Source organism: Electrophorus electricus, chromosome 4 (genome assembly GCF_041902795.1).
Source record: "Electrophorus electricus isolate QZ-2024a chromosome 4, ASM4190279v1, whole genome shotgun sequence".
NCBI classification, from domain to species: domain Eukaryota; kingdom Metazoa; phylum Chordata; class Actinopteri; order Gymnotiformes; family Gymnotidae; genus Electrophorus; species Electrophorus electricus.
This window is the reverse complement of record NC_137500.1, coordinates 38,843,702-38,871,565: the sequence shown is the minus strand read 5'-3', so window position 1 is coordinate 38,871,565 and position 27,864 is coordinate 38,843,702. Positions and strand designations below refer to the sequence as shown.

General features: G+C 46.6%; 1 protein-coding gene across 5 annotated transcripts in view; it reads right to left on the bottom strand.

Annotated features, from left to right (window-relative positions):
• The window catches only part of mylka (myosin, light chain kinase a), a 42,395-nt gene extending 15,975 nt beyond the window's left edge, over window positions 1–26,420 (bottom strand). The window contains exons 1-18 of one of the 5 annotated variants that reach the window (XM_035535390.2): window positions 26,264–26,420; window positions 20,021–20,177; window positions 14,514–14,721; window positions 13,263–13,308; window positions 12,667–12,832; window positions 12,242–12,407; window positions 12,006–12,027; window positions 11,245–11,750; window positions 10,716–10,910; window positions 9,570–9,704; window positions 7,899–8,051; window positions 5,546–5,683; window positions 4,778–4,975; window positions 4,436–4,682; window positions 3,944–4,018; window positions 2,845–3,644; window positions 1,668–1,784; window positions 595–663 (exon numbers count right to left, since the gene is read on the bottom strand). In XM_035535390.2, the coding sequence (XP_035391283.1) occupies window positions 595–663; window positions 1,668–1,784; window positions 2,845–3,644; window positions 3,944–4,018; window positions 4,436–4,682; window positions 4,778–4,975; window positions 5,546–5,683; window positions 7,899–8,051; window positions 9,570–9,704; window positions 10,716–10,910; window positions 11,245–11,750; window positions 12,006–12,027; window positions 12,242–12,407; window positions 12,667–12,832; window positions 13,263–13,308; window positions 14,514–14,721; window positions 20,021–20,173 (3,394 nt within the window). In that variant the 5' untranslated portion in view covers window positions 20,174–20,177; window positions 26,264–26,420. The remainder of the gene's footprint in view (window positions 1–594; window positions 664–1,667; window positions 1,785–2,844; window positions 3,645–3,943; window positions 4,019–4,435; window positions 4,683–4,777; window positions 4,976–5,545; window positions 5,684–7,898; window positions 8,052–9,569; window positions 9,705–10,715; window positions 10,911–11,244; window positions 11,751–12,005; window positions 12,028–12,241; window positions 12,408–12,666; window positions 12,833–13,262; window positions 13,309–14,513; window positions 14,722–20,020; window positions 20,178–26,263) is intronic. The other 4 variants (XM_035535393.2, XM_035535406.2, XM_081713702.1 and 1 more) reach the window with 4 other exon arrangements.
• Window positions 26,421–27,864: the final 1,444 nt, after the last annotated feature.

The window sequence follows — 27,864 nt, the reverse complement described above, 5'->3', positions numbered from 1 at the left end:
TGCTCTGACGCAGAATAAACTCTAGGCTATACCGCACACTGCCAGATTATTGGCAGGGATGGCAAAAATGATAGAAAAACCACAACGTGGGGTGCATTACACTAAAGACAGACAGGGTGAGAGGGTGAGTGAATGAGTGAGTGATGAAGTTTAGAAGTGTGACACTGCAATAAAAGTCAGAGCTCCTGATCCATCTTAGTCCCTCCTTTCTCTCCTTCACACTGTCTGCTGCTCTCTCTCCATCTACCCCTTCACCTCCACCTCTTTCTCTTAAAACTGTAAATGAAGTGTGAAAAGTGGTGTGTTTTGGGTTTCAGGTTTCTATGGCAACCAAGACAAACAGCATGCAAATAGATAAAAGAATCATGAATAATTGCCAAAAGACACATCCAAATTTACAGACAGAGGTCAGACACACACAGACACACACTGCTCAGTTCAGTTAAAAAGCCCTGAAGGCTCTTGGAGGAGCGGTTATATTGCGTGCGCGTGTGTGTAAGAGTTTTGGTCTGTATTCAGCAGTGGGAAAGAATCCCTGTCCCCCATGTCTCTACTTTTCGGGGAATAAAGAGGACGGGTGTATTTTGGACTCACTCTCTGTGGTTGGTGTGGAGGGCTTCTTGAGTTTCTTGTCAGCCAGTGTGGAGCTCGTGGCACTGGGGTCTGCAGAAGCAGAGCGGAAATGCACATGACCAACTCAAAGAGCAGGACAGCAAGCATCACTCCATCTGGGTCCCAATGCAGAGTTTTGGACTTAATACTTTTTTTTTTTTTTTTTAAAGAGAGAGACATAGAACAAACCAGAATAGCATATTTATTTAGTTTTGAAACAATATGTGAAATGTTTGTACTAATGAAAACTGCAGGCCAGTCAATTGGAAATACAGTACTGTGCAAAAGGCCATCATTATATTTGTTGTTTTAGTAATGGTATAATGACCATATATAATTATTTCTCAGTCTCCTTATTAGAATACAACCAGAAAATACAGGACATTTGTATGTAGTATTAAAAAAATGAAATAAATTCAAAACCAAGCCAGCTTCTCTTGGCTACCGTGGCGAGTATTTAGTGTGATGTACCCTTTCACTTGGGATCTTAAACCTACTAGAACCTGTAAACCTGACCTGAACGGTACCAGATTACCGCAGAACACTTCAGAACCGACTACCAAAACAGTTCACCACATGCTTAGTGCCAAGGGAGGTCACACTAAACACTGACTTATGTCTGTAGAATCCATTTGTTATGAAAATTGTGGTTTTTTTAATTCTTTGTTCATATTTCCGCTATTTCTGTCTATATCTTAATAAAGACACTGAAAACCATTACTAAAACAACCAGTCTCATGGTGGCCTAAGACTGTTGCACAGTAATGTATATGCCAACAAATGGCTGCTGCCAACAGTACTCATCATCATCATCATCATCATCATCATCAGTCAGCATGGAGGAGACATGCAGGGTAAGAGGGTCGGGGGGGTAACAGGGCATGCAGGCTGAACTCTGTAATTGCAGGAAACTGCTGGGCTGTGGCCAGACCTCAGGAGATGAGAGGCAGCCGGTTGTACCATACCTCCCAAACCCACAGAGACCCGACCAGTTAGATCCTCTCTCAGCAGTGGACTGGAGAGGTTCCACCATCTTAAGGCGTTCATGTACTCACCATCAACTAGCACCATGCAGGAACACTCTGCCCTTCCTGAACCAGTTTCAGCTCTGCACACGTACTGACCCTCATCCTCTGGCAAGGCCTTATCAATGGTCAGAGAGCACAGACCACCTGAACACGCACACACACATGACAGATGATATATTTCCACCATGAAGTGCATCCTCTCAAATATTTCATTTAATTTTTCAACTGTTTGCTGCCAATGGTTAGAGCAGGTTATTCTGACCAGTAAAGCATATTAGTGCAAAGTTTAGCTCCAACACAGTGCACTAGTCTAAATGTTCCCAATTTGATACAACACAGCAAACAGAAGATGACAAATCCTCCAATGGAAATATTCCCATGTTGTTCTGAGAGTCTCATACTGCAACACTGTAATTGCTTGTTGTGACAGACATGACAGGTCTCAGAGCTGCCTGTGAATCCTTCTGATAGAGCTCAGAGAAACTCTCCTCCAACACAGACTACTACACCTGATTATGTCAGGAAGCTTGGTCCCTGGAGTTCTGTTTGGAGTTCTGGAAACCTTATACAGGAGTAAATAACTCTGAGCTTAAAGTGGACTTGACTATACATGGTAAGGACAGAGTAAACATTCAGGGACCAAATAAGGTCCATCATGGAATAATATCTTTAGGAATGCGGTTTGTCTTCTGTATTTAATTAACTAGATTTTAGTGAGTTCAGACACATAGGCGTCAAGTGGAGACCCACCAGCATGCAATCAAAGTGCTTCCTGTCTCACATTAGTGCATCTAGATGCACCACTGCACCTCTACTCCACCCCCCCACTCAACTCCACCCAGACCAGACCCAGAGAATCCTGCTGCTTTTCTTACACTTGCCACCAACACTCCCCCACAATAAACACAACCGTAATAAATATCACAGCGGCTTTTCCCAGAAAACAATCCCGTCCAGACACTGGATGAAAGGGAAAGGGTGCCGTTATGGAAATGAAGCACATGTTAGGAGATCTACGCTCATATTCGTGCGGTGAGAAGAAGCAGAGCTCTTGGACTGGAGGACAGCCACGCTGGAGATCAGTCCAAACTTTACAGCACCTGTCATAAACCTCTTTATGAGCTCCCATTAAATCAAGGCAACCAAGTGCGTTTATAATCAAATGTCAATGTGAAGAGTGTGGACACACAGATTTGATACTAACCCTCGTTGGTTATGACAATGAATTTGGACGACTTGATGACTTTCCCGTCGAGAGTCCACGTGACGGAGGCTGGAGTCGCAGACGATAGCCGGCACTGCAGGTGCAAACGCTCCCCATCCTGCACCAACAGGTCAGTCAGTTTTTGAAGGAAGACCAGCTCTTTCCCGACTCCTGTCTTCGGGAGGTCATTTGGACCCCCGTCCACACAATTCTGTTCGTTCTCCTTCCCTGTTGAACCCTTCGGTGCTGGGCTTTCGCCGCTGCTCCCAATACTCCTGGGATTCCTCTTGTTCGTCAGCACGGACCTGAAGTCAACTGGGTCATTTTTGCTGCATTCCTCTTTCCCAGAAGTGCTTGCCTTGGGTCCGGGGGTTCCCTTCCTTCCCAGTACTGCTCTGAAGTCTACCTGCTGGGGGCTGCTCACCTTCCTCTCCTCCTCCGTCTGGGTCTTGGGCTTGATCTGCCGCTGGAGGTTCCCGCGGAAGTCCATCTGTTCGGCCGTGATCTCTTTTAGGTCCTCCTCCGAGACACTCTTGGTGGTGACCTTGCGGCCCAGGACAGTGCGGAAGTCCACCTGCTCGGCCTCCTTCTGGCGGATCTGGTCTTCCCGATGCTCCTTGGTCTCCACGCGCCTCTTCAGGAGACCGCGGGCGGCGATCGGCTCCTCCGGATCCCAGTCCTCGTCCCTGCGCTCCCAAATGGGATCTGGCTCTGCTCGGAATGCCACAAGGCTGGGCGCTTCTTTCTGCTCTCCCTTTTTTCTGGCTGTCCTCTCCACCCCTCTAGATCTCTGACCCTCTCTGTGGAGGCAGGGGGAGGAGACGGTGACGTTCAGAAGGCTCGGCCCACAGCGTAGAGCAGCTTAATTAAGGAGAGTTAGTGCACCAGAACAAACAGTTACATCACAGATGACTTCAGAAGCCTTATAAGGGAATGAGTGAGGAGAGAGCTCCCTGGCTCACACAACAGCACAGCTGGAGGAAGCAGCAAAAACAGCTTGTTGGGCTATACAGAGAGATTACAGCAGTTACAGGATGGACCACTACATAGCCGGGGGACCGAGGGTGCCTATAAACGGAGGGGGGGGGCGGTTACTCACTCTGTAGACGGCTCTCTGACAGGGTCCTCGTTCACTAGCAGGGAGGCCAAACAGCTGCAATCTCCTACTTTATTCCTGTAAAACAGAGAGACGCTTGGAAACTCAAACGTGGTTTGAAGCGCGTTGCCTTCAGACAGCTGAAGAAGGAACAGAGTTTGGTTTCTTTTTTTTAAAGGAAGTGAAAAAAAAAACCCATACACACTCCAGTCTACATGTCTGTTGTGAAGTGATAAAGAATACGAGAACTGTAAACCCGACTTATTCTAGCGTGCTTGTGATGCAGCAAAGAAGAAGATGGCAAATCCCCAACATCTTAAGAGCACGTTTCCAAAAAAATCTATTTATATAAATAAATAAATAAAAGGAGATCAATTCTGCATCTCTCTGTAAAACCTGGTTTTTACTGAGTAGGTCTTGACAATCTACTGCACTCATTGGCTAAGACGGCTAACACATTTCTGTCCAATAGCATCACTAGGGTTGTGTTTGTACTTCAGATAGATCTCGTAGTTTCCAGCATGGTGAGTCTTCACGTTCCTGATGAGGAGTGACACCACATCCTCCTTTTGCAGGACCTCAAAGTCCCGCCCGGAGGAGACCTTGCACCCATCCTTCATCCAGAAGAACTCTGGGAAGGGGTCCCCAGCTATGGCGCAGGACAGCAGGACGTGCTGACCCACGTCCACAGTGGAGGACTTGGGCTTAGTGATGAACCAGGGCTGCACGCCATCCTGGGGCTCTGAAACACAGGCACACGTGCAAACGTCATCCATGTCTCGGCCGCCCCGCAACCCGGGGGCCACTCCAAGGCGAGGTTCAGGGAGGGGCGGTTACCTTGCACGGTGAGCGAGGCTCGGGTGTGAGCCTCGCCCGCCACGTTCCATGCCTCACACATGTATGTGCCTGTGTCTTCCGGGAACACTTCCTGTATGAAGAGGCTGCAGAGACTTCCTTCTCTCTGGAAGTGGAAGTCCTCAGACTCTTGAATCTCCTTCCCATTGTGAAGCCACAGCACTTCTGGAGCAGGATGGCCTATACACACACACACACAAAACCATGGAAATACCAAGCATGGAACCTGCTGGTGTGTGTTACTGAACACAGAAAATGACCGCCTCTTAGCTCTCAGTTGTGACCGAGCAGAGAAATATGAAAGATGCTTATCAGGAGGGTAGTGATTCCTCCAGAGCTGGACACACAGGCATGGCTCCAGATTACATACATAAAAATGGGAGGAGTTGAACTTTCCACTGAGGTCTCACACACACACACGAGGAAACCCAGTTGCACATTCCAAACAGATCTCATGAGAAACCGGAGGAAATCCCCCTTCATTAAGAAAATAACAAAACCCAGAATGCAGAAAGCATTCAAAGACTGCAGATTAATTTACAAGGGGGGGGGGGGGGGGGGATATCAATTTTTAATCCCCAGAACATAAAAAAAAATTGAATAGTAAAAGATTAAAACAGAAGAATAAAAAACCCACAAAAGGGGCAGAGGGGTCTAGGAGAAACACTGCAGAGCTCCGCATCTCTGTACATAACGCGATGGGTTCGGCCCTGACTGTGGGAGCTGGTGGTCAGGGCAGATTCTGCTTACCCGTCACTTCCACGGTCATGGTGACTTGACTGCCGTCCATCACCTTCAGATCCTGCAGCTCTTTTAAGAAGACTGGGACAGAAGACCTCTTCGTCTCCGAGATCGGTGGACCAACTGGCCTCTTAACACTCGCCTTAGCTGGAACACACACAGACACACACAGACACAGAGGGGGTGGCCGCTAGTGATATTAGAAGGTGACCCCACATGGTACAGGCTGGTCTATTTATACCTTCAGTATCGGTGAAAGTTTTTTTTTTTTTAATAATCTTACAAATTAGTGACTGGAAAAGAGATTATCCCACATACATATCAAGCATAGATCTTTACCACAAACAATTACTTTATTTACCAGGCGCTCACACTATCTATTCCATCAGCACTACTGCAGTCAGCTCCTGGAAATCCATAAACAGTCTTAGATGTGCAACATGATATTTCTGGTAGCTGATGCATCACATACACAGACGGGAAAATGGTGCTTTAGTGTAGGGAACGCCACGTTTCAAGCCACGTCCCCCCGGCGGGGCTAGCCAGGCAGCGGCCGGACAGGCTCGTTTTCTACGGGTGAAAACCAGACACCTCTGCATCTGCAAATCTAATCAAATGCAGCGTGTAGGGGGAGACTACGGAAACAGATAGACAAACGAGTCCTGCAAGCTTTTCATGAGTGAAAGGCCTGACATGAGTGGGCACATATGAAACCCCTGTGAGTGGGACAAATACCCTGGCCTGCGTTTACCAACATGTATGGATTATTTTACTTCCTGTGCCACATCGAAGTGCCTGAAACGACCACTGAAGCTAAAAATGGAACTGTTGCGGGGAAGAATGCCTTGCTGCATCTCTTTGCCAGGGAAGTCCAGGACCAAACACGTTGTTCAACAGAACACCGACCACTCAAGGTGTTACCAAACCAATCAATATTGAGAAAAATCGTCAAAGCAACGGTGAAGCCTGTCACCATTTAAGATTGATTTCATTTGTACTCTCACACAGAGAAGGAATATAAACAGTTGGGAAATGGTGACCTCTCTCTGCTCCTGTTGGCCTGCACAAGAATGCGTGACCCAGGCCAACATCATGACTGGATTTTAGCTTCCATATGCAGAGCCATAACCTTATTAATTTAATTTTCATACCTTTGCCTGGAGAGACTGAAGCTGTCATCAGAATCATTTTTATCATATTACCTGGCTGATGTAAACAGACCCAAATCAAGTCCAGATGGACAAGCGATTTGAGAAACGAGATGATGAAGACAGTCAGACGTGTGATTTTAAACCAGACGTACACAGCCTGTAACCTGCTGGTGCTTCCACGCGTGACTGTGTGTGCTTGGCCTCACAGTGTCCCTGTCCCTTCTGCTGACTGACCTTGACACACACTCAAGGTCAAGCGTTGGTTATTCCAAGTCTCAGGTATATAATTACGCTTATACACTGATCTGCAAATTCTTCCAAATTCTGGCACATCATTTTTCCTTGCAAGTGGTTGGCCTCCTCCAACCCCCCCCAGACACACGCTTGAATTCTAGTGGCCGTCTCATCCATTTCAGCTCGACGCCTGGACACGGCCACCCTCCATCTCCCCATCAACACACACAGGGGACGAGTAGTTGAGTAGCGTCTGACTCGTTGTGGGAAAACAGACGCACAGCAAGCCCAGGCTCATGCATCCAGAGTGCACGGGCTCTCAGACTAGCATTAGAGCGCTGGTGACATCTCGGTCTGAGTGCACTACAGCGGATTTGTTTCTGAGGCCATAACGGAGTTCTTTCTCTTCTTCGGTCGCTCTCTCGTATGTTGGCTTTGCGCCTCCATCTGTCCCGAGTAGGGACAGCCTTTGCTGTGTGGGAAAATGGTGGTATTTCACATTTTAACCCGTGCGAGTTCTGAACCCTCCGTCGTAGTCCAGCCCGCAGACTGCGGCAAAAACACACAAAGCAGATGTTCCTTCAGGCTTGAAATAACCAGTCTCAGAAAAAAAGAGAACTTCATTCATCAAAGGGATGCCAAGCACCATATATGTACAGCCTAAACTCCAATATCCAAACCTTCTCAGACAACACTGCTCAGTGTTCTCAGACCAGCACGCTATGACCGCTGAGGAACACACTCCTATAGGAGTCAGGAAGAATCCGGAAATATATTTTTTTTGATATTTGGGAACCTAATACTAAAATATTTTGTACGTTCATGTAATTCCATCCTTTCAGAGCCTGCATTTGATCCAAAGCAGAACTCAGGGGAACTTTAACCACAGGGATTTTTTCCATTTCTTTCTGAGTCATATAATATCCTCAGAGGAGCAGAACAACGTGGAGCTGTTGGGGCTGGCGGGGTGTTCATACCTCTGATCAGCACCCGGGCACCACACACGGCTCGCCCATGCTCGTTCTCAGCCACACACGAGTAGAAGCCATCATCGGTGGCCACTGCGTCCTGAACCACGAGCTGGGCCCAGCCCCCATCAAACATAGCCTCCCCATACGAGATGGCCTTATCTGAGAGCGTGAGCCCCAGCCAGGCAGTCAGACAGACAGACAGAGAGAGAATTAAAAACACCCATATAACATTCATGTGTACAGGGGTTGCATGTCAACTTTTTTATACACAAACCCTGTCAGTAACAATCCTACAAGCAATACCTTCAAAAGAACTGAATGTGGTTGAATATTAGAACAGACTGGAGCCACTGAAAACCTCGCTGATCGGATCCAGTACAGTCTCTCTGGATTCCAAGAAGGAACGCTGGCCAATCCAGAGGACTTTCCCAGATTTCTCTTCTGTTCAGGCTGATGGGAGAGGATGGGCGCACTGCAGCAAGGCGCGTTAGAGCACAAACCCCAACCAGGTCCAGCCAAGCATAACATTTCAAAGTGAGTGATGCACGCTTTTCTCCCAGATGCCGGTTGGGCCTCGTTCTGGTTCCATAGGTTTAATGGCAGCATTCCAAGTATATAGGTAAAATGGGATTTCACCTTTGATCAATACACCGGAATATCACAGCTTTCTGCCGTCCAGAGTCAGGTGATAAAACCAGCCCATAAGGATCAGCGAATAAGACGGTGTATACTGAATCCCCAAGTGTTTTCGAGCTGGAAATATGGTTGTGGACAGAGCGTGTGATCAAGTGATTAAATGTACTCGGTTTCAACAAAAGACAAAGTGCGAAGAATTAAGGGATTCATTTTTGTGTTACTACACACATTAAAAATGTGAGATGATATGGGCATGACATACAAGCTGTTGAATCACCAAGCAGAAGAAATCCTTTAGCGCCGACCCTCCTGCGACCTCTGTGTAATCCACACCACAGCGGCGCCGTGACCACGGACGGCAGCGTAGACGGCAGTAACGACACGCTGAGCACGGAAGTATTTTGCGGTGTCATTTTTTGGAATGCACTTTGTCTTTGATTAACTGACTGATTTGTTGGTTTTACATTTTCTAGACAATGAAACTACAGTTTTATTGATCATAAAACATTGTCCATCCCTTCTGGTTTCCTTTTGGAGAACCCTGACATTGCCCCGGACCGGTTCAGACAGAGAGCGCTTTGAGATATAAAATAAACACACTCCCTGTTTTAGCTGGACGGACAACAGTTCTATAGGCATAATTTATGTGGACTGCTGACATGCTAACCCTGTACAGAGCCACACACACACACACACACACACACACACACACACACACGACCATGTTGGTCCTGTAAAGAGCCCAAGCATGAGCTCCAACAGTAGCATACACTCAGTAAAGACTCTTCCTGACTTCAGCACAGGCATTCCCAGGCCATCTGTAAAGGTTTATTAGATTTCTGAACATCACTGACCAGATCCAGTATGTCTAGGGAAACAACGCAGGGCCACTGTTGCCCTCTCCTGACCACAGAGGGACGCGTCGTAGAAGTAGACGCCCAGACCAAAAGATTCCGACAGATTTATGTACATATCCTTCAACTTTCTTCTATGCACTTTACACACACAGTACACTTGTGCACACGCTTACATATCACTCACCATTGAGCAGCCATGAGACGGAGGCTGGGGGCGTGGCCTCCACGGCACAGCGCAGAGTGAAGGTGCTCCCCTCATCCACAGCACAGCTGTTCAGGGCCTGACTGAACACTGGAGCCTTTCCCTCCAAACGCAGGCCTGCACAGTCGCCAACACGCACACACCTCAGGTGATACGCAGACAGGACAAAGAAAATCCGTAATGCCTATAGCTCGAGGACCTTCACATTCACCGGTAGAGGGCAGAATTGCACCTATATTTGTGATCTGAGCATATGAGATGTGAAAGGGAACACGCGTGAGGTAGGAACGCGTGCAGTTAGACTGCGATAAAAGAAACAAGGCCTCTGGTTGGTCAGGCCACTCTCAGACAAACCACACCATGCACGCCTCCGAGGATGTTAGTTCAGCCTTAGCCTCACTTACAGATCTGGCACTGAAATGCCAAACAGATGCAGCGTTAAACTGAGACAATCCAAAACAGCTCACAGCCTCTTGCTCCAGCCCACAGGCAATATGCTCTCAGTACAACTCGTCTCAAGTCTGAACAGATAACCATGTATGCAAAAAAAATCTATATATCATCATAACATACTCCTTATCTTAGTGGAAAGTTGAGTAAAATTACACAGATTTTTGTAATATAAAAAACTCTAAATGCCGTGTGCACTTCTGTCCCTGTTGGAACAATCCACACATATAATTATCAAACAGACATTAATAATTCCAGAGTGCGTGGAAAACGGGTTTGTCCTGAATGTGCCAAAACAACTTCACACCCTGGGAGCCCGAGCTAAAGCTGTGTTACTGGGGAACCAGCTAAATGGAGAGAGATTCACGGTTCACGTCTCACCCCGCTTTGCTTTTCAAACACCTTCCTGCTGACAGACTACTGAGCTGTGTACTGACCTGCACACAGACGGGCCAAGAAGGAATTAAAAAGTAAAACAGTTATTTTAAGTCTTTGATTAAGAGCCAGTTTAAATCACTGCCATGACGTCTTTCCCCAAACTATCACATACTACACACTACACACACAGGAAGATGACAAACTCCCAGGCCATTTACAGTGTCTTAACCCAGTCTGTCCTATAAGCGTGGATTTTACCAGCATGATGCAGGCACTGGTGCGGCTCTGGTCCGGACTTACTCTGGACGGTCACTGCCCAACTGCAGGTGGCTTCCCCTCTGCTGTTGGTAGCGGTGCAGGTGTAGCGGCCAGCATCGGTGCTCTGGACACTCTCCAAACGCAGAAGGTGCACGCCGCCCTCCTGCTGACTCACTCGTGGACCGAGCTCAGCACCGTCTTTGGCCCAGCTCACGGCAGGCACGGGCCAGCCAGACACTGGGGACACACGGACCGGCCCTGCGCTTAGACACAGCAACTTACAGCAACGATGCAGGGGCGGTTGTTGCGTTTCTAACGAGGAATTCCAGGAACACTGTTGTGCCTGGTGTACCAGCTTGTTACCACCATAATCACAGTCACTGTGGTGTCGTGATGTTCCATCATATTCAGTTAGAAGTAACCCTGCAGTCTGAAACTGTCTATAAGCGCGTGTGTGGGTGTATTGTGTATGGGAGTACATGTGCAAGGCAGGTGTTTCTAATAAAAAGTGGCTGTGTGTAAAAACATCTACAGATGAAAGATGCATTAATGGAACAGAAGTCATACTTACCTTGGCATCTGAACATGACTTCAGCTCCCTCGGTGACCTCCTGGCTCTGAGGCTGCCAGTCAAAGCTGGGCGGAGCTCCGAGGGCCTCGAGTTGGTTCTCTCTAGCTTGTCTGCGGGCCTCTCTGCTAGGCTCCACCCCCACAGGCACAGGGCTCCTCCCTCGAGATTCGTTACCTTCTGCAACCAGACTGCGCTCTGGGCCCCTGCTGGCAGACTCACAACTGCCCTTCCTGGTCTGTTCTCCTCTAAGGGTAATGGAGTGGGCTGACCCGTGCTGACCTTTGGGTGACCCCTCACCTTTGGGTTCATCGATGGGCTGCGTTGGACTGGTCGGTGTCGTGCTGTCGTTGGCTGCTGTGGTGGGGGTCACCGCTGCGTGTGTCCCTGTGGTTACGGTCCGTGCGGATACGATGTTGGGTTTTTGTTCACTGATAAGGCCACTGGTTGTGTGCCTGACTGTAGGAGATGCAGTTGTGTTTGGGAGATCGTGAGGTGGGAATTTAGTTCTGTTTGGAGAAAGATAAGATGCCGGAAAAGAGAAAAAGAGGAAAGTTTCCAAAAGTAAACAACAATGCAAACAAACCATTCATTTTGAAAGGATTTCCCTGAAAAACGAAACACCTTAGGAATCTCCATCAGGGATCAATAGTGCAATTAAAGTGTAAAGTTAAAAAAATGGAAAAACCTTTCACAATGTTTTCACAAAACTTTAACAAACTCAAAACCATGAAATCATCACAGTCCTTTGCAAATCAACTTACATGGCTTCCTCTGGGTTTGAACCTGTAAAAGAGAAAGATAAGGCACTTACCAAGACGACAGGTACAAGCAACAGACAACCATCGGGAGTAAACTATCAGACCGTCACCACATCACAGCACAGACCAGGATGGAATACTGAGGAGGAGGACGCCTCGTGGCACATTTCCCCACATCCTGTTCGATCTCCCCGTGCCGGTTGGAGGCGGTGAAGGTGCGGTCCCAGAGAGGTTCCTACCTTGCACGGTGAGATCAGCTGTGGTCAAGGCCTTGCCCACGTTGTTGGTCAGCAGGCAGGCGAACGTCCCTGCATCCTCTGCACGCGCACAGCGGATCTCCAGGAAGTGCAAGCCCGACCTCTCAAACAGGGCGTAGTGCTCTGAAGTCTGGATCTCCTCATCACCCTGGGAGTCCACACACAACGGGGATGTCAGAGCCACGCTCAGAATCGCTCCGTTACAGATATAGGGAACTACGGAGGGGACTAACTATACTGCACCAGCATTTTTGTAGATGTGTTTGTACTTTTACATGTACTAATTGCACTGTACTATGTGAATGATCTAGAAGGCAAAATTTACCACTGAGATTTCAGTGCCAACATACTTAGGAGCGATTAACGCCTTCTCCCTTTGACGCGTGTTTTCAGTTCCGCCATCTTACCTTAAACCACTGGACTCGAGGCAGCGGCCGTCCTGTGATCTTGGCTGAAAACTTGCCTGTCTGCCCCACTTTCAGGTACAGACGGGAGGGTTTGTTCACAAACTTTGGTGGGCTTTCGCCCCAGATACTGGGTCTGTTCTCCACAGCAGGGAGCCCGGAGCGAATCCTAGACACAAGCCCAGAGTGAACCCAGCACACAGCACATGCTAGACTGCCATGTAGTGGATCTGCCAGGACATTTGATAGTCTGGGAATTGAGAGTGACTCGGACATTCAGACCAAAGACTGAGTTCTTTAGTTTCTACATGGATGACCTTGCATCCTGTCCAAACACTCTCCTGCTCAAAGTGGTGGGCTACATTTCTCACATAAAGGTTCAAAGATGCTCCTTAGCGTAGACAAGGCAGGATGCCAAATCATAGTGTGAATGTACCAAATGTTTGATTTCGATTTGTATTCGCGATGCCCATATAAGTCTTAACTAAGCAAACCCTAACCCTGGTTTACTAGAATCCCAAACAAACCCTTACCCTGGTTTACTGGAATCCCAAACAAACCCTTACCCTGGTTTACTGGAATCCCAAACAAACCCTTACCCTGGTTTACTGGAAGAGGGCAGGCCATACTTCTTCACTGCATTGTCTGTGTGACGGATGGAAAAAATGAAAGCATTACAAACCACGCATGCGCACACACTCACACTCTCTCTCTCCTCAAACACTGTTTGTGCTAGCAGTTACAGAATGCATCCATCGCCTCCACATGTTTTTGTTTGGCTCCAGGAAGCCCGAGAGCCTTCGCTCACACGCGCGCGCCATGCCCATGTTTACACTCCTGCTGGGTGCAAGCTGGAGGCGTAAGCACTTTGCGTAAAGCGAGTAGGAGCCGCTAGGATGCTGCTGCAGTGAGGTGCGGAGCCAGTTCCGCTTTGCCACAGGAAGATGGACACTCCTCAATGTCCTCGTTGAGGGTGGGCAGAGAGGCAGGGTTTGTAAACACACAGCTGGCATTCAACAGTCCCCGTAAACTACAGGAGCTCGGCCACAAGTTCACTCTCCAATACTCAAAGACAAGGAGCATTGAAGCTCGTATTAAAACGCGTATCAACTCAATGCAGCTGGGGAGAGGGGCTATAGGCCAAACTTCTGAATTTTTATGTGTCACATCGTGAGGTCTTAAGGCAACAACCCTCTGGCCTCAGAGATCTACAGAACACAGCAATAACCTCAAAGTTCAGATACCATGCTGGGTGTAGCTCAGGGCCATGGGTATAGCTCAGGGCCATGCATCAAATAACATGTTTAGAAAAACTGTGTTCTTTCATCGGGTTTAGCCGAGCTAAAAGAATAAACCTCACGACATCTGCCACACTCCTCTCTCTTTTAGTGTGAGAGAACTTTATTGAGACTGTGCTCCAATGCAAAAACATGCAGACACTTCTCTTTGGTATGAAATTCACCCAACACAAAAGGTCGCACACCCGCACAAATAACATCGCCCAACCCAAAGCTTTCCATTAAAAGGTGGTGGACATACAGGACTCATTTTTAGCACTGACAATCAGGGCTCAGGGGGGGAATTTCTGAAACATGGCAACACGACCAAGCACGTTTGGCAGCACCGTTAGAAAGGCTGAAGAACCTAAAATGATCGAGCGCCCAACAGATCTGGAATATTCCTAATCCTCTGTAATTCCTCTGGAATATTCCTAATCCTCTGTAATTCCCCTGGAATATTCCTAATCCTCTGTAATTCCTCTGGAATATTCCTAGTCCTACTCAAAACTAGTTGGTGTAACTGTTTATAAGAGTCACACGTTTGTGTGCTGAATCCGGGTGATGGTATACCTTCTACGATGATGTCCACGGTAACCTGTCGTCTGCCGGCATCATTTACAGCCTCGCAGGTGTAGCGCCCGGCATCGTTGTCCTGGACTCCTTCCACCACCAGACTGAAGGTTCCACGTGTGCTCTGCTCCATGGAGAACCGGCCTCCGGCAATCACGGCCTTCCCACTCCTAAACCAGCACACCTGGGCCTCCGGGGAACCACGCACCTTTACAAACCCAGAGAGGGAAAAAAGTCCATACACACACACACACACACACACACACACAGTAGGGGTCTTGATACACAAACTAGGCTGGTTTGATAAAAAAAAAAAGTGAACACACACAGAGTTCCTGGCACCGGCGCAGGCACACACGTGCACACTTGTATATAAACACACAGTAGGGATCTTGGTATATAAACTGGGCTGGTTTGATAAAAAGCAAAAAACACACACACAGTTCCAGGCACCGGCACAGGCACGCATGCACACACACACACACACACACACACACTTGTATATAAACACACAGTAGGGATCTTGGTATATAAACTGGGCTGGTTTGATAAAAAGCAATAACACACACACAGTTCCAGGCACCGGCACCGGCACCGGCACGCACACACACACACACACACACACCATCACAGTATCATTTACTCTAACACCAAAACATGTTTTCCTGCCTCAGTCTAGTTACTGGTCGTCCACAGGAAGCAGTAGGGTGTGTGAATCAGCATAGATCTGTAAGCCATAATTAACCCAGCTGGAGAGGCGCAGTGCCAGTAAACACGTCCTGACCCTGCTAGCCCAGGGTGTAGCACTCGGACAGTGACGGTAGGACCTGCCTTTGGTGATAACGAGCCCAGTTACTGATTATCCCGCGGAATATCCCAGTTTTCCCCTGCCTTTCTGGATCCTGGCATTATCCCTGCCGAAGGCCGTGCTCTCCTCAGCCTCTTCTCCCAGGACCTTCCTTTATTTCTCCATCCAGATTCCTTTTATTTTCATTAAAACAGATGCTGGTAATTCCTACCAATACCTCCACCTGTCCCAAAAATTCCTGCATGGATTTTTATATCCTTTTCCCCCAGTTTGTCACAGCTGCTTCTGGATGGATCAGTAAGACATCACCACTAAAAGCAGACAGTTCCATAGCCTCCTTCGAGCTGTTATGTCCTAGGTGGGTTTTTTTTTTTTTAAATTTTTTATATAGACTATAACTAGTTCTCATCAACTCTGCAACTTCCCTTTGTGACTTGTCAAACACTGCCAGCATGCCAGCCCTGGTTAACACGGACACCACATGAGCTTCTCCACTGGTGTGAACACCGGAGGAACACTGCATCTCAGGAGAGAACTGTGGTAAACGGTAGAGGAGCAGAGACAGCCCAACACGGCACAGCCCCACACCAAACGCACCACGAGACACAGGGAACAACAGCTTCTGAGACCAAAGGCCGACGCCAGATGGCCTTCAAATTCCTCTAAACAGTTTAAAACAGGGGACTAGCGGCACTGTGAAAGGCAGCGAGCTGTTCTGTTCCCTTACCTGCACTACAGCACTATGCTTTGCCCAAAAATAGCAATATCGGGTCCGAAGTCTTTATTAAAGCAAAGCGGCAATGGTATTTCCTCAGCGTGTTGGCTTCAGATCGCTCTTCTGTCTCACTCCCTCTCTCCCTCCTTCCTGCCCTCCCTGTCCGTCTCCCCTACTGTCCAAACGCAGCCTCCAGCCTCGAGTCAGAGGCTGTGGTCAAACTCTCTGCCTCAAGAATCCAGCAGCAGTCAGATCAGATGCTGAGTAAAAGAAAAACACGGGGTTGTTTATGCAAAGCCTGCCCCTCTCCTCTCACACCACCAGACAGAAGTGAGACACCGGCCCTGGCGAGGCAGGGACAAGCCACGGAGCGCATTACTGTTACTGCCGACCCAAGAGACCAGCGAGACACTGGGAGAAGAGGCCAGAGACAGGTTACGCAGCCAGGCCACGCAAAGCACGTTGGGGACAAAACACGCGCGCGTGCAGACACACACTGATTTATTTAAGATAGATTTGAAACCTAAAAAGGTACTACCTTATTGGGAAAAAAAGTGTTCACTACAGAGAAGGATTTCTGAGCAGGGCTCCCTCCGTTAACCGACAGCAAGCTTGTTTGGTTCGAGCAAACGGAGGTTTCATTTTATGATGATTTAATGAGTGCCAACAATTAAAACTGCTTTTCCTTTCTCGTCCTTTAATTAGGGCTCTGCAGTCCAGCCCCAAACGCACGCCTGGAAATGCTCAGGCAACCCACTTCACAAACATTTTAAAATATCACTCATGTAAAAAAAATGAAATGACCCCTTGGACACTTGGAGGACTTTGCAGAATTGAAAGGACTTTTTTTTTTTTTTCTCAACAGAGCAAAGCGGCATTTTGGGCTAAAATGCAGGAGAAGTTACAGTGGTGTTGTGTTTTCCTGGCTTTGCTTTCACTTACAGAATCTGATCAGGATAGTATGTGGCTTATTAAACCGTAAACAGTAAATACATAAACATTCTTCCTTTCAGTACAACTCTGTGTAACTGGACTTAACTAATTCAGATCCTAGTCTGGATGAGGAGGGGAGAGGAGACTCTCACATATGCTTCCAATAAGCTCCTGTCCTGTCTGGTTTTTCAAACCGAACACCTTCAACTAACTCTGGCACTGTTAATCACAGACACACACCTTCATGTAATCTAGTCTCCATACCAGAGCGATATTCCTCAACACTGAAGGAAACGGAGCAGAGCAGGATAATGAAGAGAAAGGCAGACGTCTCCACACGAAGTCCTTTTACTCCGAAGCATTCCCGAACACTGGAATGTCAAAGGATGTGTAGCATTCAAACAAGGAATACCCAAGACGCAATTCAAACTGCCATGTGAACTTTTGATTACTCTGACGCTGTAACCTGAGAAACAGACTGCAAGCATAAGAGAGAGCAGAATCGTTTTAGAAGCCTTCACACAATCAGGCTTTATTGTTAAACAGGCACTGGGCACATCTGGGGGAGGGAAACTGAGCCATGTGGAGAGTTTTAAACACTATTGTCGTGCAAGGGCCACAGCTACACTACACACTTGGGGAGAGGTGCAAGGTTTGTAGCCCAGATAATGTTCTGAGTTGGACTCCCTGATCCTCTGGAGGCATCTCATCTGCACAGTTCTGAAGTCAGTTCTTTAAAATAAGTAACATTTGAGATTGAGTTGCTAAACTGATTCTCTCTCTCTCACATGTTTTCCAACACCCTGAGCTCCTGTGGGAATTGTGGAACTCCTCCACACTCCAGACACTTCATTCTCCTCCATAAATCAGACAAAAGAGGTCTGTGTCTATGTGTGTGTAAGACGTCTTAGTTGCAGATGTTGGTGAGGCACTTGGGCTCCTTGGGGTACTGACGTGGGATGGACAAACAACACACAAAAACTCTTCGTATGCGTGTGCAACATATGGCGTTTGACACGCTACATTACACCAGTCATTGATTGTGCACGTTCTTCTCTCTTTAAAAGAGCAGGTAGTCCTGTCAACTGAAATTCCTCCTGCCTAAAAGTTAGAGGTGGTTGCATTTCCTCTGATGATGAAGGTAAACCGCCTCGACTAGACGATATCTGACAGAGAATGTAAAAAGCGGATTACAGCACGTAGCCGAGTCATAAGACTCAGGGATTTTAACTAATTTGCTGTCCAGTCCTGTATATGTCGGTAATAACTAAAGATGACAAGTTCGCCAGTGTCGGGTCACGGCATTAAAACCCAGCACGAGGAAAAGACCGGTTAACACTGCAGAAAGTACCAAAGCGACTCATCACGCGAGCGATCGCGCGGGGAATTGAGGTTCTCCGCATTCCTGCAGAACCAAGCAGCGAGAGCGCGCGGGAGACGTTTTTCCGATCGAAGCCTCTGGATTCCTCGCTGTTGTTTTTGGTCGGACACGCAGTCAGTGTCAGTGGGGAGCACACAGAGAGCCGGTTGCCAGTTTAAACCTGAAAACGATACTGGACTTATCCGACTCGCTAATAGGCCAGAACAGAAGTCTGTCCCAGCAACTGTCTGCCTGACGTCCTTTCCAACTTTCCGTTCACCAGACAACAGCAGTGAATTAAATTGCTCTCTGCAGCAGCTGCACTTGTACTAAAAGGGTTTAGTTCTGTGATGGGAGGGTTATATTTAAATAAGCGAACGAAGGAAAGTATTGCGCATCGGTACCAGCCGTTCTCTACACGAACACACACACACTATTACAAGCTGTGAAGTCACTTCTGAGCAGCATGTCCAAGACCAGGTCATAGGTGAGGAGCAGGGCTACGTGCAACACTCTAGTCTAAAAAAAAAAAAAAAAAAAAGTCGGGTCCTCCTTCCTTCGATGTTCAGCACTGTGCCCGGTAGCACGGTGCTCATCCATCTCTCTCACCCTCTCCGGTCGCTTTTGGCCCAAACGTGTGTAGTGATTTAGAGGGCCAGCAGGTGTCCCCCACAATGAGCCCAGAGTCAGGTAGCTCCAGCGCGGAGGCTGAGGGTCTCCAGGCTGCTTCCAGTGAGAACATCCAGCACGGGGAATCCCTGTGAAGAAAAGCTCCCACTCCGTGTTCTCTCCCTAACACTTCTCTACGTTACGTGGGAGTTACTTTGTGCAAAGTCGTATGAATTTGCAATGTCACAGTCTGATGCCTTCCTAAAAACTAAAACTCAACCAACTGTAAGCCAAATCTGGAAGCACTTGGATAACAAAAATGGCTTTAATATTTTAAATCACAAGTGTTTGATGTTCGGTAGAAATTTGCATCACATCTGCTTCACTCTTCATAAAAACACAAGCTGTGCATCAGAGTCCTATCAGGCTGTTGGTTCTGCTGTGTGCTGAAAGCCTCCAGACTTTGGCGTTCCACAATCTGCCAGCTTCTCCCGCAGGGAAAGCCTGCTAATTCTGTCCCCAACGCAGTGTGCGCTGTCTGATAAAATGCAAAAGAACCGAAAACAAGATCAGTTCAGTAACCACCCGCCCCCAGCCCCTAACCACGACAGATTTCACTTTCTCTCTGCTGTGCATAGAGACAGAGACGTTTGTAGACTTTTAGTATTTAAATTTCCTCTGTGTTCACCCAGAGAGAGAGAGAGAGAGAGAGAGAGAGAGAGAGAGAGCGTGCAAATAACTAGTCTAAGTCCACCGCCGCCTCCTCCTTAATGTGAAACTGACCCTCGCCGTTCTCAGTGCAATAATGAGTGGAAGCGTCTGATAAGAATCTTGAGGGAAGTATATTAAAAACAACACATCCCTGGATCTCGTCTCCTCTGCTATTGTAAAAGGTGAAAAGGTCAGCGAGGAAAATTGTTCACTTTAAATGCTGCATTTTCCAATTTACCTGGATGTTACTGGGACATAGCAAAAGACACTTTGTTTAGAAGGACACACGGGAAACGCTTCAGCACAAATCAGCACATGGTACAGACACCAGGACCCTTCTGAAAGTCAGGTGTGGTGCGGGTCGGTCATACCTTGCCCTCCAGACGAGCGGTGCCCCCCAGACAGACACGGGCATTGCGGGGGGGGAGGATGAAGACTGGGGCCTCATCACTCGGAGACGCCCTTCCCAGCGTCATCCTGCCCTTCGAGAGCTGGGAACTGCTCACCAACTGTACATCTCCCATAATTCTATGAAAACATGAGAGAGAGAGAGAGAGAACATCTGAACTGGTTAAAAACAAAAAGCCAAGTTACTTGGAATAAAATACATTTAAAAAAGGAAAATCACACACAGTATGTATGTATGTATATAAAAATAACTGAATGCCTCATCTTTCAACCTGCTTCACCTGCCTCTCCCTTTCAGCAGAGCAGGAGACCTCTAACTGACTCGCCCTCCCTTCATTGCAGAGGAAGCTGCTCCCCTGTTTGTGTTAATCGTTCTCTTCCCTGAACTGGCTTCAGCTGTTCTGCTCCATTTTCCTGATTAAACCACAAACTCCAAACAAACCCGTCATATGGACAGCATTCATAAACAGGTCTGCTAGTGCTGCCCGCTGGGGTGTTGCTATGGTAACAAATGAAGAGGCTTTTTTTTTTTTTAAATGAGTCAGTTTCTAGAAACTAGGAAACAACTGACATTGCATATAAATGACAAACAAGTTGTGATTTTTTTCACCGCTTTTGCTAAATATTCACGCCAAAAAGCTTGTAAAAAATGTTTCATTCAGTAAACCCAAGTGAGTGTTCAGACAGACAGGGAGAGTTTGGACAGGCCACATGACCCCACGACAGAACTCCGAGATAAACACGCACAGGTGGACGGCATGTATACACACGCACATTCTGGTATCATTACGGTCAATAACACTGTGGTTCTTCACACTGGGGGAAGCTGGGAAGAGTTAATAAACCACCCTTTCAATTCACGCTAATGGAAAAAAAAAAATCAACAACCCAATAAACACATGAAACCAAAATGTAAAGTTATATATATATATATAATTTATTATTATCTGTCTGAAAGTTAAAATCATCTTCGTGAAAGTCTGGGTATTTTGTTATTTTGAAGGCCACATTTTTCTGTCCAACATAAACCATACTGTACAACCAATGATGGTTTGATCCCAACTACACCATCACTGCATTCACGTTTTTCTGTCTTAATACGACACCGTACAAACAAAACCATAGCTCAACATCAGCTCAGTAAACAGCTCAGCTCAGTTAACTGCTGGGACATTTTTCTACTCAGATACAATTTATGAAATCACATTCCGTTCTAGCTACTAATCACAGCTGTTACTGAACATTAATTTATGAGTGTATGCTTAGATCTTTGTCTCAGTATGCAAACTATGGACTCCATGTGTGCACGCGTGCGCGCACACACACACACACAGCAGGTGTTCATTGCTCCTTTACATGTCCCGCTATCACTGAACCCTTTTGCAGAGGAAAGGTCAAGAGGTCAAGCAGGATTTGATCCATAAACCTGAACCAAGTGGAGAACCTGATGCATTACTCCTCCATGCTGAGCCCTTCAGCTCGGTTTGGTGGACTTGCAGTTCATGTCCTTGATTTAAAGTATAAGGACTCAACATAAAGTACTGAATACAGCTGGGCGTTTGATCTGCCCCACTCTTCCTTTTCTTCTGTTCTTCTCTCTCTCTCTCTCTAGTCCTCTCTCTATTCTGTGATGTACAGCCCATTGCTTTCTTAATGGGGTGAGTTGTTTCAATGCACAGAATGCAACTAAATGTCCCATCTTCAAGATCCCAGGACATCCTCTGCCCCACCTTCACACTTCACCTACGTCCATGGCTCAGCCTACATGTGGGAAGCCGAGGCTTGTCTGATCTCTCGGACCAGAACAAGTGTGACTTTTATACCAGTCACAACCATGAAGAAACAAAGAATCAAACCTGTACGTAGCTGTGAGGCTCGACCGCCTTGTGAAATACCTGCTGAAGTACCTGCCATCCAAGTCGAGACTGGACACCATGATGAACACGGGTTTATTATAGACTGAATTTCCATCAGCATTACTAAGACATACGATGCAACATAATATGACGGGTGCTAGAAAAAGAGCGTGAAACCTGGTTTGTCGTCCTAAGAGCGGAGTTTGACATTCTTGGTGGAGACTGAGCACTGGAATTTGGTTCCCTGCCTCACAAGCAGAGGAAGCTGAGAGAAGGAAGTGGTAGCGCAGGGTGAAGGTGCAGGTGCTAGTGACCAGAAGGTCGCTAGGGCCCCTGAACAAGACCCTTAACCCTCAATTACTCAAAGTTGTGTTCAGTCAGAACTGTAAGTCGCTTTAGATAAAAGCGTCAGATAATGCTGTAGGTGTAGAGGCTTGGGGACACGTGTCTTTACTGGTGAGTTTTAATGCTGCTGTAAGGAAAAACATGTTTGATTTGTAAAAAAATCAAAAATCAAAAAAATACACCAGAATATTTATCTAAATGTCAGAATTTAACTGCAGTGATTTTACAATGTTAAATGGATCACTTATAATATTTTAATCCATTCATACATTCAAAATGCACTAAATTCAGAATGTGTAAACACACACACCCTTCCAAGGAATCTCTTATTCACCATCAACATACTCTCTGTTATTGACTGAAATGTCAAATGTTGATATGGCTATAATAATATTGAAACTCTGATGTCAGTGCTTTGGCACAATGTTTTGTATAATGTTGAAGGGAAAAAAAAAAAATTGTTACCATGTGGGAACACACGTTTGAATAACCTGATTCCAGACCGCAGGGGATCGCGTTCAATCTGTTAATCTCGTAGATCCCTCATCGAGCACAAACTCTGCAAACTCACACAGTGACAATTCTTTGCAGCCTTTAAACTCCAGCTCACGGCAGGATCTTAAACGAGACGATCACGTGAAGTTGAAGCACAGAACGTTAGCTTTAACTCGACATTCCTTTCATTTCTTTAGGCTGAACTGGAAAGGAAGAGTGCTGATGTCTAAATTTTAGAATGCCACAGATTCACACGGTTACTCAAGTTCAGTTCAATTCATCGTTGAGAAGAAGCTCCCACATCATCAGATCCATCAGCCCTGGAAACATCAGCGCCAACTGCAGCGAGTCTGTCCTCGTTCTGAACCGTAAAAGCCGAGCTGCCTGCGCAGACTGATGGAAAGCAGAGGGCTTCTCCGCACATTCTGCCACGTTTAAATAACGTCTCTCGATGGGAGTTTGTTTGGAGAAATATGTGAGCCTGGTTACCCTGTCAAACGATAAAGGTGATTCACAGTGAGGCCTTGGGGTAGCAACAAGCCATAACCCTGCACACCTGTTTCAGATTAAAACACTCAAGTGCAACTTTAATATTTATGAGAGCCTCTGAGGGTCTGAAGGACAGCGTTAATTATATGAAGATGAGAAGGATTTGAAGTCCAACTCGGCCGGTTCAACGTGAGCAAAATATTTAAAATCTATTTTCTTTGTATTTGTTTTTTGTTAATAGCCGTATAAAAGGGGAAATCGGCCCCAACGTGTTACTGACAAGAACTGTCTGCGTGAGACAGCATGTCCGGCTACAGAAACGTAAACGCTATGATAGCACGTTTAACATGGGGTCACAAACTTGATACATTTATCTCTAATATTTCAAAATTAAATACATATGACTATGGCTAATGATAACTCATCATAATGAAGATCACAATGATAGATTATTAGTTAACGCTGATTTGGACCTTCCCATAAATTCGAGACATTTCGTGGTCCTAGTGCAACATGGGAGACGTGCAAAACGACTGACTCATGGTGAACGGGCATGTGTTCACGCGTATGCTTATAGTTTCTCTTTTCTGCAAATGTTGGTTTATTATCTGCAGAGCAGCAGTAGTGCGGCTGTGTCCTGTTGGAGCTCTGCAATACACAGTGAGACAGCCAGAGCTCTGCTGACGCTACACCTTCTCCCAACATCTGTGTGTGTGCACGCGCTCAAGATCATACAGCAGATATTCCACTGCTCGCCTTTGTCTCGGGATTTAGCCGAATCTGGTTACCATGGATTTGAGTCATCGTGGGGCCCACGCCTCACACATATTTTTCATGACATCATGCACGCCGCACACTCATGCACTGATCCAGAATGAGTGGGTGACTGGGCCTGCAATACCTTCAGATTCACATAAAATGGCAAGCTCACGCGAAGCACCTCGCGTAACTGGATTGCAACTAACCCGCACACACACGCACACACAGCAAGCAACAAATACTCCACAAGATGGTGCTACTGGGAAAAACAGGGGTACTATGTCAAAGTGTACCACAGTGCACCGTCTTTTTTTATTTTACAGGCATCAATGTCACCACTGGGTCCACCAGAATAAAACTTCCAGCCAGCTGAAGTCATGTGGACCACTGAGAAAAGGACTAAATAATAGCTGACAAACTGTACATGGTAGCTGAGGCACTAATATATATATATATAAATAAATAACTGTACAACTGCAAGAGGACTGATCGATTTGCTCGTGAATGTGTATTACTGCATGTCTGCTACAGTCATACTCAACTAGAGAAGAGGAGGAAGAGAGAAGGAGACACCCATGAGCCGGTGGGGGAGGGGCAACTACATCACCATTAATGAAATAGAGGGTGGGGCCTCATGTGCACCAACACTGTCCAGTGTGTGGTTGGACCTCATGAATTTGTATATATTATGAGGCTAAATTGCAGGGGTTTCATGCACTCACACCCACACACGCGCACATACACACGCACATGCACATGCGCACACACACAATGAAGCATCTTTCAAATGTTATTTAACCCAGCTGCACAAATATACATTTAAATACTGCACACAAGTCCTGAGGAAACAATGATATTAAGGGAAAAACACCACACACACACACACAATACTGAGAGCCCTCTGATAAGGATCTGTGCCTACACTCTTACCACCAGCACAATGAAAAAACTTAAGTTGGAGATCTTTCTTCATGAGCTTTCATTCACAGAAATAACCTTTCTGGTTGAACCCACGCAGATCTGAGCCGATGAGTAAAACCAAACACAAACAACGCTGATCAGCATCCTGTCTCTGCAGAAAAGTGAGATTGGGGTCAGTTACACCTGACATGTGCCTCACACACACACACAAACAGCACAAGCCTTATATGAGCCTGAGCCCAGTACCAGCCCAGCGTGAGCCCAGTACCAGCCTGACATAAGGTCTCATCTGAGCAAAAAACCCCTGAAGAATTACTGCTGCTCTGTAAGAAGTTGCATCTGTTCCTGGGCTTAGAGCACTACAGTGGAATCGGCAGGGAAAAAAAAGACAGCATGTGTCTTTGTTCATATGCAAGAAGAGAATGAGAAAGGACCTCAGTCAGCAGCTATTTAAAAAACACAGAACCACAAATACATAAGCAAAAAAAAAAAAAGCATGACATAACTCAGTGTAAATGGGCACTGGATAAATTAAAAGTTATCCAACATGCCCTCGCTCTCTACAGGATTCCTCTACTGATTAACTTGAATCCCAAGGTTTTATTAACTCTCAAGGGTACTAAATGTACGTGGCTTCACTTGGAGTAGTCCGCCGACGTGTTTTCCTGTACTGGGAACAGGAAAGATGGTGACCACATCTGGACGGAAAGATCAAAGCGGACCAGCGTCGGAAACGTCTCTTTACGCATGACCGACGTCTCGAGAGGAAGAAAACGACTTCAAAAGCAGACCCAGAATGGCCTGAACTTTAGAGCTTGTCCGTTCAAACAAATCAGTCTCGAGCTTCACAGGTCACAGTGCGTTTTTCAGGTGTTTGCTCTTACACGTGCTTGACAATCGCAGGTTGTTTAGAAACCTCGTGGTTTTGGCGCCGCTGATGCTGTGGAATGAGAGTCGGGGGAGAGCGTGCCCCAAAATCCAGCAGGCGCGAGCCTGTCAGCCTACAGGTACTAGCTTATCAAGGACGTGGGAAAGAATTTGATGCTACCTTCAGATAACTGGCAGATTCCGCTAGTCCACTAAAAGAAATGGGTTGTGTTGGCTTTAGTTACAACATCAGCATGAGCAAATGTTATCAAACCGAGAAGAAAAACCATGCAAATCAATAAATACTGAAATCTGTCGCAACCCAAGACAGCTGAATCAGAAATAAACAGCGTCGGTGCATCAGAAATAGAGTCGTCACTGGGAAAGACTGTGGTAGACCACATACTGAATATTTTTATCAGGAAAAGGGAAATCTGTAGTTGTACTAAACACTCGCCTTCTTTATGTACTTACCTACACAGCACGTCGCCAAGCGCTCCAGTAACAGCGTCGTTTTGCGCTCCAGTCCCCAACACGCTGCGCTGCGCAAAACCTGCCCAACTCTCCAGCGCGCAGGACGGCACAAGACTGCAGGACACCGCTCACTGGACGTCCAGACCTGCTGCTGTTGGCGTTATTTGGATTTAACGTGTTTCTCTTGTCAGTGTCTAACTTGCTGGCACGGGTCCTAACACGCTGCGAGACATTTCATTGGTCGCGCGTTGAGGAACCGGGAGGGGAGGGGGAGGGGAGGTGTGCGCACGATCCAGACCAACCTGAACGTCTGGCTCACTCGTTTGTTTTCTTGTCACAACTCACATAGTTCACTCTTGGATATTTGACATTTTTGTAACTTTTTGTCCCTCAGAATTTTAAGACATTTACTGTGAATCTGCATCTTGTGCTTCAGAAAACACCACCCCCAGTACTAATCGGCACAGTTCAGAACTCAGAAAACACCACCCGCGTACTCATCGGCACAGTTCAGTACTCAGAAAACATCACCCCCGGTAGTCACCAGCACAGTTTAGTACTTAGTGACTAATATCTTGACCTTGGATTGTATCTAGCCATTACTTCACCAATTAAACACCTGTTGATAAGCTGTTGTATCCATAACTCCATTAAGTGTGTTATGTGCTTTCATGTAGTGCTTTCCTGGATGAATGACAGACAGCTACTATAGACCTACATTATCTACTCATATTATGATCTACTCAGCAATAAAATGTTCTTGTGCTACTTGGGTTTTTATTAAACATTATTCTTTTTATTAGTGATGTCATGGGTCACTTTGAGCTCAAACGACTCCGTTAATGAGCCTATCACCTATCAAGGATTTGAGAACTAATATTTGCATCTGCCAGGGTGGAACTGTTTAATCTACTACCATCCCACTTTTCTGGGAAAATACTAGGGGATTTTGAAAGAAATATTACTGCGAGAAATATATGTTCTTGGATCTGCTAAATCTGCAAGCGAGGCAGAAGCAGAATAGAATGTAGCATGTGGAATGGTCATTGAGAGTGTGTGCGTGTACGTGTGTGTGAGAGTGTGAGAGAGTGTGTGTGTGTGAGAGAGAGAGAGAGAGAGAGAGAGAGAGAGAGAGAGAGAGAGTGTGTGTGTGTGTCTGCACACGATTCAAATTAAGGCTCTGAATGATGAAAACACCTGCAAAAATCTTTTGGCTGTCAGTGTGAGCTCAGCAGAATATGACTGCAATATAACAGATACCACATCCTCTACAGCACCTGGTTGCAGCCTGGAAACATCTCAGTGTCTAGAGATTCCGATGCAGAATTGATTTTTCTTACAAATTTTCAGGAGAAAACTACACTACGGACTCAAAAATTATTTGCCATTGCAAAACATACTTTGCCATTGCATTCTATTGCACGTTTCAACATGAACTTGCATTTCTCCAGATGATTCTGGTGGTTGTGTTTGGCTAAAACATACAACTACAGCCGATGGATCCCTGGGGGCGAACACAGCTCCGGGAAGTGGGAACCGTTTGCATCGCACGAGAGGCAAAGTCTACTACACCACAACACGCCATCTAGCCTCTGAAAATG